This window comes from Salvelinus sp. IW2-2015, linkage group LG9 (genome assembly GCF_002910315.2).
Source record: "Salvelinus sp. IW2-2015 linkage group LG9, ASM291031v2, whole genome shotgun sequence".
Classification (NCBI taxonomy): domain Eukaryota; kingdom Metazoa; phylum Chordata; class Actinopteri; order Salmoniformes; family Salmonidae; genus Salvelinus; species Salvelinus sp. IW2-2015.
The window spans coordinates 13,716,917-13,732,787 of record NC_036849.1 but is presented as its reverse complement, the minus strand read 5'-3'; the positions used below and the strand labels follow the sequence as shown (position 1 = coordinate 13,732,787).

General features: G+C 43.3%; 1 protein-coding gene across 1 annotated transcript; it reads right to left on the bottom strand.

The window, feature by feature from the left end:
* Positions 1 to 6,354: 6,354 nt before the first annotated feature.
* LOC111968602 (ornithine decarboxylase 1) lies at positions 6,355 to 13,330 on the bottom strand. The gene is made up of 10 exons (XM_023994298.2): positions 13,204 to 13,330; positions 10,239 to 10,388; positions 9,794 to 9,927; positions 9,497 to 9,670; positions 9,213 to 9,385; positions 8,885 to 9,101; positions 7,561 to 7,807; positions 7,316 to 7,431; positions 6,980 to 7,194; positions 6,355 to 6,871 (listed from the first exon to the last, which is right to left on the bottom strand). The coding sequence occupies exons 3-10, from the start codon at positions 9,887 to 9,889 to the stop codon at positions 6,739 to 6,741; spliced, it is 1,371 nt and encodes a 456-aa protein (XP_023850066.1). The 5' UTR covers positions 9,890 to 9,927; positions 10,239 to 10,388; positions 13,204 to 13,330; the 3' UTR covers positions 6,355 to 6,738.
* Between the last annotated feature and the right edge of the window lie 2,541 nt (positions 13,331 to 15,871).

Below are 15,871 nucleotides of genomic sequence, written 5' to 3'. Positions count from 1 at the left end.
GATCCATGGTATGACCATCTGAAAACAATTCCATATGTTAGCTTAGTACCCCTACTTTGATGCTAATTAGCAATTTTGAATCTGAGAGTAAATAGAGCTGAATATATTGATAAAAGTCACCTTCTCCAATTGAGATCAAACCGACACACCAGGGTAAGCCTACACAAAATACAGCCCTTATATTAAGTGTTTTTAAAATCCCCCATGGGAAATTAATGGTGAAAAAACAATTGGAATCATTTCCCTGTTGTTGTTTTTGTACTTTTACCACTTTTTCATGATATCCAATTGGTAGTTACAGTCTTGTCCAATCGCTGCAACTCCCCTACAAACTCGGGAGAGGCGAAGGTTGAGAGCCATGCATCCTCCGAAACATGACCCTGCCAAGCCGCATTGCTTCTTGACACACTGCTCACTTAACCCGTAGGCCAGCCGCACCAATGTTTCGGACGAAACACAGTCCAGCTGGCGACCGAAGTCAGCTTGCAGGCGCCCGGCCCGCCACAAAGAGACGCTAGAGCACGATGGGAAAAGGATATCACGGCCAGCCAAACCCTTCTCTAACCTGGACGCCGCTGGGCCAAGTGTGCGCCACCTCATGGGTCTCCTGGTCAAGGCCGGCTATGACATAGCATGGAACCTCGGCCTGTAGTGATGCGACACTCGGGAGGCCCTTTTCACTGTTTGACCGTTAGGTTTAAAGGGTATTATGACACCTCCACCGTGTGGCTCTATAGCTAGCTGGCTGGCTATACATCATGTTACTCCCTTGACACTGCATATAATATAAATCAAATGTTTTAAATGATTTATTCTAGAGTCACAGAAAAGGCAGAGAAAACACAAATATTGGATCTGGTAAGTCTACTGTCTTGTCAGCTAGCTACTTATCTGACTTGCAATTAGTTAGCTAGCTAGCTAGTTTCCTAGCTACATAGCAACCTTGTGTTTTATAATGTTTTCTCTTTGCTACAGCCAGACAGCCTGATACAGTCCAGAGCTGAAAGTGACGAGAACGACGAACCAGAGAAAAGTCGACATATCAGAAGTTGTTGTCAACTCTCAGCTGCCCTGCAGACCACGAAAGCGAAGATGAGAAGAGTGTAAAGGATAAAGAGGTGGAAGAGCATCTCAGTGAAGGCAAGTGAAAGTGTGAAAGTGCACACTGATTGAACCATAGTTTCGCTTGCAGATATATTGAATATTGGTTATGTCATGATTGTTGTTTGACTTTAGAACAGTCATGGAGTGCAAATCAGATCAGAATTTAAAATGAGAATTTTCTATTCTGCTTGATTTTATTAGGCAGTGACGGTGAGGAAGATGAGGAACATCAAGAAGCAGGAAATGGTTTGACTGTGACACCAGAAGAGGCAGATGAGGAGGAAGCAGGATCAAATAAAGGGGGTGAGGTAGCAGACTAAACTTCACTCCATGGTGAAGGAAGTTTATGATGAACTTCTGTTGGTGAAGTTCATCATAAACTTCCTTCACCATGAATTGGAGTTTAGTCCGCTAGGGGAGAAGATGATATGCAGGATGAAACAGCAGGAGGAGAGGAGTTCGAGGACAAGGAGCATGAGTCTCAGTTCTGTCTGGAGAACAACTACTCTGGAGAGGGAGAACAGGAGGGTGCAGAGAGCACTGCTGCACAAGAGGAGAAGGAAGGTAAGCAAACATTGAAAAAGATTTCAATTGTCCTCCTTCATTCTGGTTTTGTATCCACTATCCAGCCCTGGAATTCTTCATAGCTTAGTGCAGCAACCGACTCCTGAAGCAGAGTTTTAAGTGAAAAGACAATGCTTCAATGTGTTTTCAATTTTTAAAAGAGCTTCCTGTGTTTTCTAGACCCTTTTAAGCTGTGCCTTGATACAGAGATTAGCGAGGAGGATGTGAAAAGGATCACAGCTGGTACTAATGCCAAGACTCAGGTCAAGGGAAGCCCACATCATTCATCTGAGCTTAATTACATTTTTATGTGTGCTTATTTAAAGTTTTACGGCCAACATTGTTTAACCTCCTCTCATGTCCACCTCCACCACCCCTTTCTCCCAACACATCAGATAGATTGCACTCCATTTTTGCTTCTCCCTCTGACTAGAGTTGGGACTATAAACCGAAAATGACTGACTTTGCCTTCCTCTTACCAGAGCATTTAGCTTAAATATGTAATTTTAGATGGTTTTGGTACGCAATGCTTCTGTAGATTATTCTAAAACCATTATTTAGTGACCAAATTTTGGTCGACAGCAATAGCCTATGCATTACAGGGCTCGACATTAATGCTTGTCCTCTTGTCTGAGACAAGCAGGAAAAAGTAAGAAATACATCTTAATCAACATTTTAAGCTAAACGTCTGATCTGTTGCATCAGTCTCATTGCTTAATTGTTGAATGTGCAATTCCCTCCACGACTCGAAATAAAAAAAACAATAAAAAATGAATCTACAGTTCAAAACAGACTCTGGGACGACAGATCCAAAATACATACATGTACATACATCAGTCTCATTGCTTAATTGTTGAATGTGCAATTCCCTCCACGGCTCGAAATTAAAAAAACAATAAAAAATGAATCTACAGTTCAAAACAGACTCTGGGACGACAGATCCAWYWWWRWTGGATCTGTCGTCCCAGAGTCTGTTTTGAACTGTAGATTCATTTTTTATTGTTTTTTTAATTTCGAGCCGTGGAGGGAATTGCACATTCAACAATTAAGCAATGAGACTGATGTATGTACATGTATGTATTTTGGATCTGTCGTCCCAGAGTCTGTTTTGAACTGTAGATTCATTTTTTATTGTTTTTTTTATTTCGAGTCGTGGAGGGAATTATATTCAAAAGACAAAAAGTGTTTGTTTGTAATTGTAAAGTTACAATATTTTATAGGCTACCAAGGGTGGCCAACCATCCTCCAGGAGCAGTGTTGTATTTTGAGACAGGCTTGAATATGCAAAGAAGTCAATAGGTGGAGTGTAGCCTACATTTTTGTCTGATTCTCTAGGGTAAAAAAGATGGTAATGTATCCCTGCCGCTAATGTAAAGTAACTGTTCATAAAGAAATATATAAATGTTGAATTTATTGATATCGAGCAAAATAGTTACAATTATCGCAATATGACTTTCTGTCCACATCGCCCAGCTCTAGCTCCTCCCCCCAAAATGATTTATCACTGAATTGTTATCGCAAAAAAAGATGTAAATGTATTGCAATATGGAATTTTGTCCATATCGCCCAGCTCTACCTCTGACCATTATTAACCTTTGACCCCCCCGTTCTCCAAACCAGGTGTGTCCATCTTGAGAAGCATTTTTAGGCTCTACACACCCTTCTACTCCGCTGACATCGCTATAGTGTCTCCGCTTTGCCTGCGTACGGTGCTGGAGGGCGTGGCTTTGACTTCCTGTCCTCCATTGAGATGCTGGTGGTGGACCAGGCCAACATCTTCCTCATGCAGAACTGGGAGCATCTACTGGTAGGATTAGGCTGGATTGATAAACAGTAGCCTAGATTAAGTCGCCTTCATATTTCATCCAGTTCTGTTATAAGGACAGTGTTAAACCAAGCCAAAAATGTCTGCTTCTGCTATTGTAAATAATTTTGTAAAGTTCAGGGAAGTATAATTTTTGCATTATACAGGCTGCCTTTAACCACAATCCCTGCTGTGCTTTCTTTAAGTATGTGATGAAGCATCTGAACCTGCAGCCCCTGGACCCCCATGGGGTGGACTTCTCCAGCGTGCATGTGGAACCTGAACAACTGGGCCAAGTACTATCGCCAGACACGGTTGTTCAACTCCATCCAAGCACTTCAACTACCGTGGCCATGTCAGTGTGCACTTAGCCTGAGGGCTCTTCAATCCACCGTCTGTACGATTTCAACTAATGAGTTATACCCCATGACATTAGAAGCATTGTTAATTGAGTATTATGAAGTCATGTTAACATTCTTATTCCAGGTTGCCACAAAGAATATGCCTATAACAGGCTCCATCTGCCAGGTTCTGGTGCAGCTTCCTCATGTCTTCCAAATGAGCAACTCTAACAGCTTCATGGACCAGGATGCAAGATACAGACATACCCTAGTCTTCTGCAGTATCCTACGATGGTTAATACATGATTTCATAGTTTTGATGTCATCACCATTATTCTACAATGTAGAAAATAGTAAAAAAAATGTAAAACCCTTGAATGAGTAGGTATGTCCCAACTTGACTTGTATATTATTAATAAGAGTGAATCACTTAACTACTGTAGTATTATCCTCACGGTGTTATCCATCTCCACCAAAAGGATACAGACTATACCCCAGAAAGATTATACCCCGAGAGTTGCACCATGGGGGTCCAGGGGCTGCAGGCTCCTCGCTCATCAACTCATCCDTGACCGCTGGCTACGTCCCTTCCGTCTTCAAGAGAGCGAGAGTTGCACCCCTTCTGAAAAAACCTACACTCGATCCCTCCGATGTCAACAACTACAGACCAGTATCCCTTCTTTCTTTTCTCTCCAAAACTCTTGAACGTGCCGTCCTTGGCCAGCTCTCCTGCTATCTCTCTCAGAATGACCTTCTTGATCCAAATCAGTCAGGTTTCAAGACTAGTCATTCAACTGAGACTGCTTTTCTCTGTGTCACGGAGGCGCTCGCACTGCTAAAGCTAACTCTCCTCTGCTCTCATCCTTTTAGACCTATCAGCTGCCTTTGATACTGTGAACCATCAGATCCTCCTCTCCACCCTCCCCGAGTTGGGCATCTCCGGCGCGGCCCACGCTTGGATTGCGTCCTACTGACAGGTCGCTCCTACCAGGTGGCGTGGCGAGAATCTGTCTCCGCACCACGTGCTTCACCACTGGTGTCCCCCAGGGCTCTGTTTAGGCCTCTCCTATTCTCGCTATACACCAAGTCACTTGGCTCTGTCATATCCTCACATGGTCTCTCCTATCATTGCTATGCAGACGACACACAATTAATCTTCTCCTTTCCTTCTGATAACAGGTGGCGAATCGCATCTCTGCATGTCTGGTAGACATATCAGTGTGGATGACGGATCACCACCTCAAGCTGAACCTCGGCAAGACGGAGCTGCTCTTCCTCCCGGGGAAGGACTGCCCGTTCCATGATCACGCCATCACGGTTGACAACTCCATTGTGTCCTCCTCCCAGAGTGCTAAGAACCTTGGCGTGATCTGGACAAAACCCTGTCGTTCTCAACTAACATCAAGGCGGTGACCGTTCCTGTAGGTTCATGCTCTACAACATTCGCAGAGTACGACCCTGCCTCACACAGGAAGCGCGGCAGGTCCTAATCCAGGCATTGTCATCTCCCGTCTGGTTACTGCAACTCGCTGTTGGCTGGGCTCCCTGCCGTTGCCATTAAACCTACAACTCATCCAGAACGCCGCAGCCCGTCTGGTGTTCAACCTTCCCAGTTCTCTCACGTCACCCCGCTCCTCCGCTCTCTCCACTGGCTTCCAGTTGAAGCTCGCATCCGCTACAAGACCATGGTGCTTGCCTACGGAGCTGTGAGGGAACGGCACCTCCGTACCTTCAGGCTCTGATCAGGCCCTACACCAAACAAGGGCACTGCGTTATCCACTCTGGCTCCTCGCCTCCCTACCTCTGAGGAAGTACAAGTTCCCGCTCAGCCCAGTCAAAATGTTCGCTGCTCTGGCACCCCAATGGTGGAACAAACTCCCTCACGACGCCAGGTCAGCGGAGTCAATCACCACCTTCCGGAGACACCTGAAACCCCACCTCTTTAAGGAATACCTAGGATAGGATAAAGTAATCCTTCTAACCCCCCCCCTTAAAAGAGTTAGATGCACTATTGTAAAGTGGTTGTTCCACTGGATATCATAAGGTGAATGCACCAATTTGTAAGCTAAATGACTTAAATGTAAAAGAACCACACAACATTCAGCTCTGCACCTACACATTTTATTTAAAAAAAAATACAAAATAACAAAATAAAAAAATACAAAAGTTTCCATAGGAAAGTGATACAAATGTGCAATCCCATCTCCTTCGTATTCTTTTTAAAATGCATCGTCAATAGTAACAACTATTATTTGTATCATTAACTGACATACTACCTAGCAACAAAAGACAATATATTAAAAAAAATACAGAAAAGGAGAAGGACAGTCTGCATGGTGAGTCCCTACATTGAACAAAGGGTTCTGTATGAAAGAGGAGACCGGGGAAAATTAAATATCTGTAGCAGCCATTTCCTGGAGAAGTAATTCGCCCTCAAACAGCCCCTTTAGAGTCATGAGATTGGGTTGTGGATTCAATTGAAACAGGGAGCCTTCTGGGAATTGGAGTTTACAAGAGAAAATCCCCTACAACACTGCCATGTAACATTTACATTGTCGTTTTGCAAATGCTCTCATCTAAAGCGATTTATGGTCAATGCAAATGAAGGTGTTTTGTGGCCCCTACTGGAATTGAACATACAACCTTTGTAGGCATAAGACAATCAGAACCCTGTAACAATATGACTCCAACCCTCCGAGATGTACCTTTAGTGATGTTAAGAGAGATTCAGCCTCAGTTCAGGATTAGATCTCATTCTTTCATACAGAAAAGTGAGAAATGTGCACTAACATGCCCCTCTCATTCTCCTGTCAAGTAACTGGCCTTTAATTATTAAAAAAAAAAACATTCAATAGGAAATTAATAAAAACACAGGGTGCTGGGCTGGTAGAGTGGCAGTGGGTATGTATGAGATTATGTTGGTGTTTAGAGCACACAGGTCTGGCTAGATTTGGCGGGCAGCTCCAGGCTGCTCTCATGGCCACAGGTGGATGTCACACAGGACGCATCCTCAACAGGGGTGGGCATCCCCTGGGCACAGATCTGCTGTATGCACTGCCTACACAGGACAAGAGAACACCGAGACAGATTTAGAATCAGAAAGAAGGTTGAGAATTGATGATTCATCTCTGTATGGAGAGATGCTGCCACATTCACAACAATTTACCAAGCTGTGCGGGACATGATGTAGTAGATGTCTGGCTTCTGGAAGCCGTTGAAGGTAGAGGACGCAGCCACGGTGTAGGCCCCCATATTCTCAAACAGCAGCCACTCTCCCACTTGCATGTCCGGCAGAGTGCACACCTCAGCGATGCGATCCAGGCCGTCACAGGTTGGTCCCCAGATGCTGCAGGGGTACATACGCTCATCTGGCTTTGGCTTCTGTAGATGGATAATGAGAACAGGGATTAACAAACAATTGTCAGACTTATTTTATTGGTTTTATGGACCAACTTTGTGTGACTTAGTTTGGTTGATTGAAATGGTGTGTTAATCAACTTACCTTGTGCAGGGTAGGCAAGGGGTGAGCATGGTCATATAGAATACAGTTGAAGGAGCCATAGACGCCATCGTTCACATAGTACATCAGAGTCCGGTCACTGGTCCAATCGTCATCCTCTGTAGGGGCAGAGTTGTGTAAATTATAATGAAACTTGGCTCGCTATTACTTTTGATTGAGTGATGCAATTTTATTTGGCACGTCAATCTGCAAACTTGTGGTTAATGCCTGAGTCAATTTGCTCATACCGTCAGAGGCAGACTGCTCGTTCATGATGACCTTCTTTGCGATGACGTTAACAGCTAGGGTGTAGGCAGAGGCCACGTAGTAGCGGCCTGGCTCAGCAATGATCCGGATCCCAGAGTCGGCAGGGAAATACTTGTCCAGTGCTGGGTTGATAACTGCTGTGATCTCCTCAAACTTGAGCTTGGTATCCTCAGATCCAGGGAAACCGCCACCAATGTCCAGGAGGGTCATGTTGAAACCCACCTCGGCCTGCAGAAAAGAGAACCAACAAAGTTGAGTTAGACCTACTTGAGGACTCGAGGGCCAACTGCAGGTTAACCTCACTGGTGTAGGGGGCAGTATTTTCACGTCCGGATGAAAAGCGTACCCAGCGTAAACGGCCTGCTACTCAGGCCCAGAAGCAAGGATATGCATATTGTTAGTAGATTTGGATAGAAAACACTCTGAAGTCACTAAAATTGTTTGAAAGATGTCTGTGAGTATAACAGAACTCATATGGCAGGAAAACCTGAGAAAAATCCAACCAGGAAGTGGGAAATCTGAGGTTTGTAGTTTTTCAAGTGATTGCCTATCCAATATACTGTGTCTATGGGGTCACTTCCTACGGCTTCCACTAGATGTCAACATTCGTTAGAACATTGTTTCAGGCTTGTACTGTGAAGGGGGAGCAAATAAGAGCTGTTTGAACCAGTAGTCGGGCTGAAAGCCATGAGCAAAGTCTCACGCATGGCCGTGAGCTCGAGCTCCGTTCCTTTTCACTTCTAAAGACAAAGGAATTGTCTGGTTGGAATATTATTGAAGATTTGATAAAAACATCCTAAAGATTGATTATATACATAATTTGACATGTTTCTACGAACTGTAATGGAACGTTTTTTTACTTTTTGTCTGGACTTAGTGCCCGCGCCTTGTGCATTTTGGATTACTGGACTAAACGCAAACAAAAAGGAGGTATTTTGACAAATGACCTTTATCGAACAAAACAAACATTTATTGTCTAACATGGAGACCTGGGAGTGATTAATTTTAATGCTATTTCTGTCTTTTGTGACACCTCTCCTTCTTTGGAAAATGGCTGTATGGTTTTCTGTGGCTAGGCGCTGAAATCAGACACTGTGGCTGGATTAACAAGGTTATCTTTAAAATGGTGTATAATACTTATATGTTTGAGGAATTTTAATTATGAGGTTTGTTGTTTTGAATTTGGTGCCCTGCAATTTCACTGGTTGTTGGCGAGGTGGGACACTAGCGTCCCACTTGTACCAGAGAGGTTAAGGGTCCATTTATAAAATGTAGGTGATAAGTTCCAAGCAGAAAGACACTCACCCCCATGTCAAAGACACAGCGGGCGTCGGAGATGGCCTGGCTGTAGGTGTCTGGGTCAGTGCAGCCGCTCCCCACGTGGAAGCTGACCCCGATAACATCCAGGCCCAGTTCCCTAGCCCTCTCCAGGAGACCCCGGCATGCCTTCATGGTGGCACCAAACTTGACACTGAGCTGGCACACAGCCTTGGAATCATCTGTGGCAATGCGCAGGACTAGTCTGGACAGGGAGAAAGGAAAGTTGGAGGTGCACTTTTCTAGAGTAGCCGGATAAGTTACTTACAAAACCAAGTGTTTGTGTGGCTAAAGAATGGCGGTGGAGATGTTTTACTTGGCATTGTCGTGGCACCGAGCCACCTTCATGAGCTCCACGTCGCTGTCGAAGGTCATCATCTGCACTCCGTGGGCAGAGGCATACTTGATCTGGGATACCTGCTTGCAAGGGTTGGCGTAGATAATCCTGCTAGCGTCCACACCCAGAGACTGAACAATCTGGATCTCAGTCTGATGGGACAAAAACAGACTGGATCAGAACAGGAAACACATTCACAGGGCAGCAGGGTTGGGGGTCAAGGCCATTTCAATAAACCAGGAGATGTTCAGAAAGAGACATACCTTGCTTGCACAGTCAAAGCCAGCGCCCAAGGAGGCCAAGGTCGTGACAACAGTCCGGCTGTCGTTGCATTTGACAGCATAGAAGGGCGTTACGCGAGGCATGGCACGCGCCCATCGCATGTGCTTCTTCAGCACGTCACTCAAGTCGCACACGTAGAAGGCATCCTTATCATCCTGGAGGGGCAAAGACACAGACGCAAGCAAATAAGAAATACATCTTACAGTGACAAATGCCTCAACAAGTCACGTCTCACACCAAATGCAGCAAAATCAGGGACAGCAGGAAGTTCTTCTTACCGACATGGACATCTCATTGATCTTCTGCTCAACAATGTCACGGGCACAGAAGCCCTCCTCCAGGAAGGCAAAATCGGCAGGATCGAAAGTGTTCATGGTCGCAGAATAACTTTTAGATTCGTCACAAAAGAAAACTGTGGGAAAAGTAGATCTGAGTTAAAATGGTAGCACAGCTACAAGGAATAGCCTTATCACTGTTGGCTCAATGACTTGCACATTTTACAAGGACAATTCCCTAAAAGTAACATTCAAATGCCTGTACAAGACTGCTCATTATTATCTGGAACTGGAATGTGCCTAAATTACTAGCATAATTACTCCCAGGGCTACAGTACACCAATTACAACCAACCCCAGTATTTCATAGGCATGTGCTGTTAACACCCATTCTAGAATATTATGACATGCATGTTGGAAATGACAGTGGATTGGAAAGCAACTCTTACCTGGACAAGAAAGAGTTGGAATTTGGCAAAGTAGTTTAATCAGGTGCAGAGCAGCCAAGGCGGTTCACCAGTGAAGTTGAAACCTTTCACATAACACTCTAGGCCGGGGCCTGCAGAGTAGCCAGTCTGCGCTTTCCTAAAGCGATTATTCTGCAAACAGTAAAATAACATTTGTAGCATAAAGAGGACATAGTGTAATTTGCTGTGTTGAGTTTAATGGCCATTTCCTGCATTCAGTGTCAACCAGACCTATTATCATTTTAGAACACACTATAGGAAGAGCAGTTACTGTTAGCAGCAGCAGTCTTATCTAGATGAATAGGCAATATACTTGCTTAAAGTTGCTTTAATGCATTATTGGCCACTATGAAAAATGTTTGTTGAACAAGCACACCCTTGAGTAATGCTATACAGCATCCTTGGGACATCCCTCCCTAAACCAACCATTTTAAAATGTCAACTTCAATGGGGAAAGGGACTTCCCAATGATCCCGAATCGCAGACTCTTGAGTAGGCCTACTAGCGCGATCTTTTCTCCAGCTCTCAAAGAGTAATGGCTAGAAATAATCCAGCTTCTGTCAAATAAACGTCAGATTTTATCTTTCATAGCAGGTTAGGAGAACTGAGTTAGCAATTTGACAAAAGCTGGATCCCTTCTAGCCATGTCCCTCTCAAAGGGATAAAACAAAGACAGTACAGTATGAAGACAGGCAGAAACTGCTAGTCCAATAAAAATCCCCGATCACACTTGTAGGCGATGTCATGGTGAAGTTGGCTAGCTAAAGGCGCCCAATGCTTCCCCGCCGAAACAGTTTGCGCCTATATTATGATGACATTTGTTTTCGTTTTTCCCCCCTTTTCTCGGTTGTTCAGGCACATTTTTTCTTGGGGCAAACCGAAATCGGTAATTGGTCAACAGTAGAGATTAGTCTATGACGTGTTTGTAATTCAATTAGAAACCACTCGTTGTCATGCAAATGTTTATCGCAAAATACTACACCAAACATTTTAGTTAGATGTAAAATTGCACGACATATTTATTGCATTATCTTAGATTAATTCTGACTATTTTGAGGAAGTATACACTGGCTACAGCGTCTCAAATCGACAAACAGTAACAATCTCACGTAAACTCGTACATCGCCGTGGTCCGTACGATTGCCCTTATTTTAGCGCCCCAAAAACGTAATACTTCCAGATCAACTGTAATGTCAATACCATTGTAAAGCACAATTTCTCCCCTTTCCAACAAAATCAATTACATGACCTAAACACTGCCCGTTTCTGCATAATTCAAGCAGGCAATGAGCCCCGTCGGGTCTTTTTAAAAAAAGGCGTGTGGGGAAGCAAAACTAATGCGTGATAGTGAGAAGGACAGATGTCGTGTGGGAAAATTGCTTTTTTCACTGGATCTGTCCAACTTATCACCTCTAAAATGTAAATAAAAACTATAAAAAGTTTATATATTGTGTCATTACATACCTATTTGAATCGGGGTTTTAGGGCGGTGCTAAAGTGATCTTAGAAGTAAACAGCGGCTTTGAGAATATTGATCGCATGCAATGATGAAAAAAATTACTAGGTATCCCCCCTTACCCCCATCACTGTCCATTTCTTGTTTTTAAACGATGAGAGAAGTGCTACACCTGGTGGAGAGAGATTGTAAGACCGAAATAGTTGCTTTATGCATGCTGTACGTTATGACATGACACGTCAAGATGTAACGGAGGGTAAGTTCTCAACTTTTCTCCAATACTATAGAGCCATTACCATGTCGATCAACGCTTGAATAGAAACCTAGTTCACACCCCCGATTTAGAAGTCAACACAGTCCCATTAGTTTTCTTTGTAGCCTCGTTTGAATGTCGCGGTTACGCACATTTGTACGGAATGGGGTGAGTTTACGTTACTATTGCCGCTTTTTTCAGATTTTCCAAGCGAAGGGCTTTTAAGGGAGAATGACGAAGGGGCATAAGACTTCAGCTTGCCTCAAGAAAAAAAAAAGTCCTGTGCCCAACAACCGAAAAACAAACATTACTGAAGCCCAAAACGAACAAAAACGTAATCATAATATGCACATACTCTTCCAAACTGTTTTAACGTGGACGCCTTTTACTTTTAGCTCGTGTGCAAAAACACGTCATAGGGCACAACGTTGTCTCACGCCGAACTGCGCGTGCGCACGCCGTTAAGTCAAAGGCACTCCTTTGAATGAAAACGTGTCAATGTGTGACTTTCACGAGGTAGCAGTAACAACATATTCAACTACTTAAATTGTCTCGAATCTAGGTTGTGCCTTTAGATTGACAAAATGAACTACTATGTACAAATTTCTCACTTCAAATTCCAAACCCTGGCCTGTTTCGCAAGCATTCCCTGAAGTCTCGCAATGTTGCTCCTCGGGATAGAACCCCTGGGTCGTCACTAGTTACCACAGCCACAAAGTCATAAACCCCCCTATTCATTCAATGCATCTTCTTAAAACGTTATTGTAAACCTAACCATACTGTTAACCTTAAATTAAGAACAAAAAGCACTTTGTCATGAATTTATGATATAGCCAATATTTGACATTGAGGCTGTAATAACGAGTGGAAAACGAAAAGGACACGATCTTTGTCGAAGTAGCCAACTACCATCAGTAGTTACTGAAATAAATTTGCCAAGCGAACGTTACTGTAGCTAGCTAATGACATTCCCGAGGTCCAAATCATTCTCCAAACCCATCACTTCCATCAAGCAAACACCAAAATATATTAACGTTAGAAGATATCGCTACGCAAAAGCTAGCTAACGTTACTACTTGTAAAATATGGCATAGCCATAACATTACTCTAACGTTAACTTACTAGCTAAAAAATAGACACGCCATATTGGATAGCTCATAATGAATACCGGTAGCCTAACTTACCAGTTTAAAATAAATTAGGAGGTTATTGTGAAAACGTAGAATAAATTAAGGTACCTTAAAAAGCATTTACAAAGAGTGTGTCCATTAGACCAGAATCCTGGAAAAAATTACTTGGTTTCCCCTTGTCAGACGAATCTGTCAAAGAACTAAATAGCGCTCTCCGTCTGAACTAAAAGTGTACGTCTGTGTCTCGATACTGACTGTATTTATAGAGGTGCCGTCTCCAAGACAACACGCCAGCTGAAACTGGCCCTCAAGTCGACGTCGGATGGAACTGGTTTAGTCTTGTCACCGGCTCCATGTGCTCGTAGAGGAAGTAGGAGGAGGCAGATAAAGCCGGTTTTTACTAGATGGGATACTGCTTTTGTAGCCTGAGTACCAGTCTCTTTAGCTAACATTCCACTCCCTGCCACTCCTTCGTGGCAATAACAAGGAGTGGAATGTTAGCTAAAAACACTGGTACTCAGGCTATAGCTTTTGTGATTTGACTTTTCGTAGCAGGTTATGAGAATTAGGTTAAGGCTAGGAAAACAGTTAGGGTTTGCTAAAATGCATTAAAAAAAAAAACTTTTGTCGTAAATTTAACGAAAGATTTATCCCTTCTAACCATGGCCAGATAAAGCAATCTCTTCATTTACTGGCTCAATGCCTTTGAAATGTATAGCCTAAACCAAATTGTAAGCTATTTTGCAGACTAACATAATTGATGCTATTGTGCCTAGAGAGCCACCAGGCAAACAAGAATGCTTGCCATGATCCAGTCAGCATCAGTTCCATAACTGAGCTTCCCTATGTTTGTTCTGAAGATGTGAAAAATACTTTTTTTATTTTTTACATTTGCTTTTAGGGCAGTGTAATGGCTAATTTGGCCAACCTTTCATGATTCAGGGGTGGACATATTTTTTTCTGATGCCTCTGGAATTCCTTATTTTCTGACATCACCTCTATTTGTCCTCACACCCCTGATGGTCATTGCACACTTTAATTTGAAAGTGGGTCAGATTTGGCATATCTGGACAGCATCCAAAGTCAAAGTGACACATGGGCTGGTTTCTGATACTGGTCAACGTACTATAAGAACAATTCAGGATTTTTCAAAGAGAAAAACATTTCTAAAGCAAATTCACTGAAGCATAGCTTACTATACATAGAGGCTGCCTGGTGAGTTTGCCCAGAGTAGCAGCATCGTATGCTGGCTCAGTCCTGAATGTCCTGGTATTGATCCATCTAATCATTCAGTGACTGACTTGGTATTGTTATACATGACATGTAAAAGCAGCCCTGCAGACTAATGCATCAGCTGTCTGCTGTAGAACTGTATCTGCTGACTGTATGTCTCTGTGCTGTGCCAGATAGGCCTCTCTGGAAGTATGTCTAGGGGTCACTGAGACCAACCTGGCCCAACCCAGGCACTGTTGTTGAGCAATAAGGGGAGAGTGGAAATCCACACTCAAAATAGGTGGACTAATCTACAAATGTATTTTGTAAGGAAGTGCGGTAATTGCAAAATGCAGATAGCCTCTCGGAATAATTCCTACAGATGTGCTGATACAGTAGGCTACGTAGACAGTGACCTTGATGCTTAGTTGTCTGGCCTGTTGGTGATCCGCAACAGTCTCCTGCCCGCAATGACAGCAGGTCCCACTGAAAACTACACAAGCAGCAGGAGATTAAGCCTAGCAAACCGCAGTTAAACCGCAGTAAACCTCACTTACCTCCTCCTATTCCTGACCAGGTCTAGTCAGGACAGGAGGACAGTTGGCAATTTAACCCAATAACTGAGTCGTCAACTCTCCATTCTCCCTCTCCCTGAAAATACCCTTTACTGCACTGGTTTTGTCGCTGTGTCACTTAGTGTTAGGGGTCAGTGTGACCAATCAGGATCAAAAGTAATTATCATTTTAAAAAATTACACAAGATGTTGACTTAGTGAGCTTAGTGTAACATGTTCAAAACTGATTTAGTTGCTATTTCAGCTTAGAAGTATCACATTATGTTGTAGATTTGTACTAGTAACTTTTCCTTGAACAGAAACTAAATTCGTCAAGGGTATTGTATGAATAACACTGAAAAAACTTCAGTAAGAGACTGATTGTTTGACCCCGATCTGTCTTCAAAGTCCTAGAGATTCCTGAAAAGAACAGATTAACCACTTTTCCATGCTGCCACCAGCCCAATTTTAGCTTTCAGAGACTTTGAGGTTGGGAGTAGACATCATTCTGGGGAAAATTAAGAACTTGGTCATTATTGACCCAATAGCACTTCTGGAAACATTGGCATTCCACATTTTTAAAGGCTGGTGTCGGTTCAAAGCCTCTCATGGGAAACTTCAAGCATCATGAAGACTACATATCTGCGGTTTTGTGAAATGGGTTCTCCAGATCAAAATGGGCCACAATCAAATTGGCATCTTCTCTTTTCATGACCATGAGTTGGTTTCCATTCAGACGTTCAGATGTACCGCCTGTCTAGCATATGAAGTCATTCTTTAAACTAGCGTTAAAACCCCAAGAACCTCACTGTTTTTCTCAATGGAATAAAAAAGTGGAAAAGAGGAAGGGGTGGGGGAATGGAGAAATGTCTACAAGGGCAAACCAGACAAAACAATCTGCTATGCTCCAGTTGTGGCTCTTTTTACGTCCTTCATTGGCGGGAAGCCCTGCTGCCACCCCTACCTTTGCTTCTCATTCTGTTCTGGCGGATGAAGCACACATGGCTCCTG

Coding starts and splice junctions, on each gene's coding strand:
- LOC111968602 (XM_023994298.2), bottom strand. CDS start 9,889: ATGAACACTTTCGATCCTGCCGATTTTGCCTTCCTGGAGGAGGGCTTC. Junction 9,671..9,793: donor TCAATGAGATGTCCATGTCG/GTAAGAAGAACT, acceptor TTGCCCCTCCAG/GATGATAAGGATGCCTTCTA. Junction 6,872..6,979: donor ATCATGTCCCGCACAGCTTG/GTAAATTGTTGT, acceptor TGTCCTGTGTAG/GCAGTGCATACAGCAGATCT.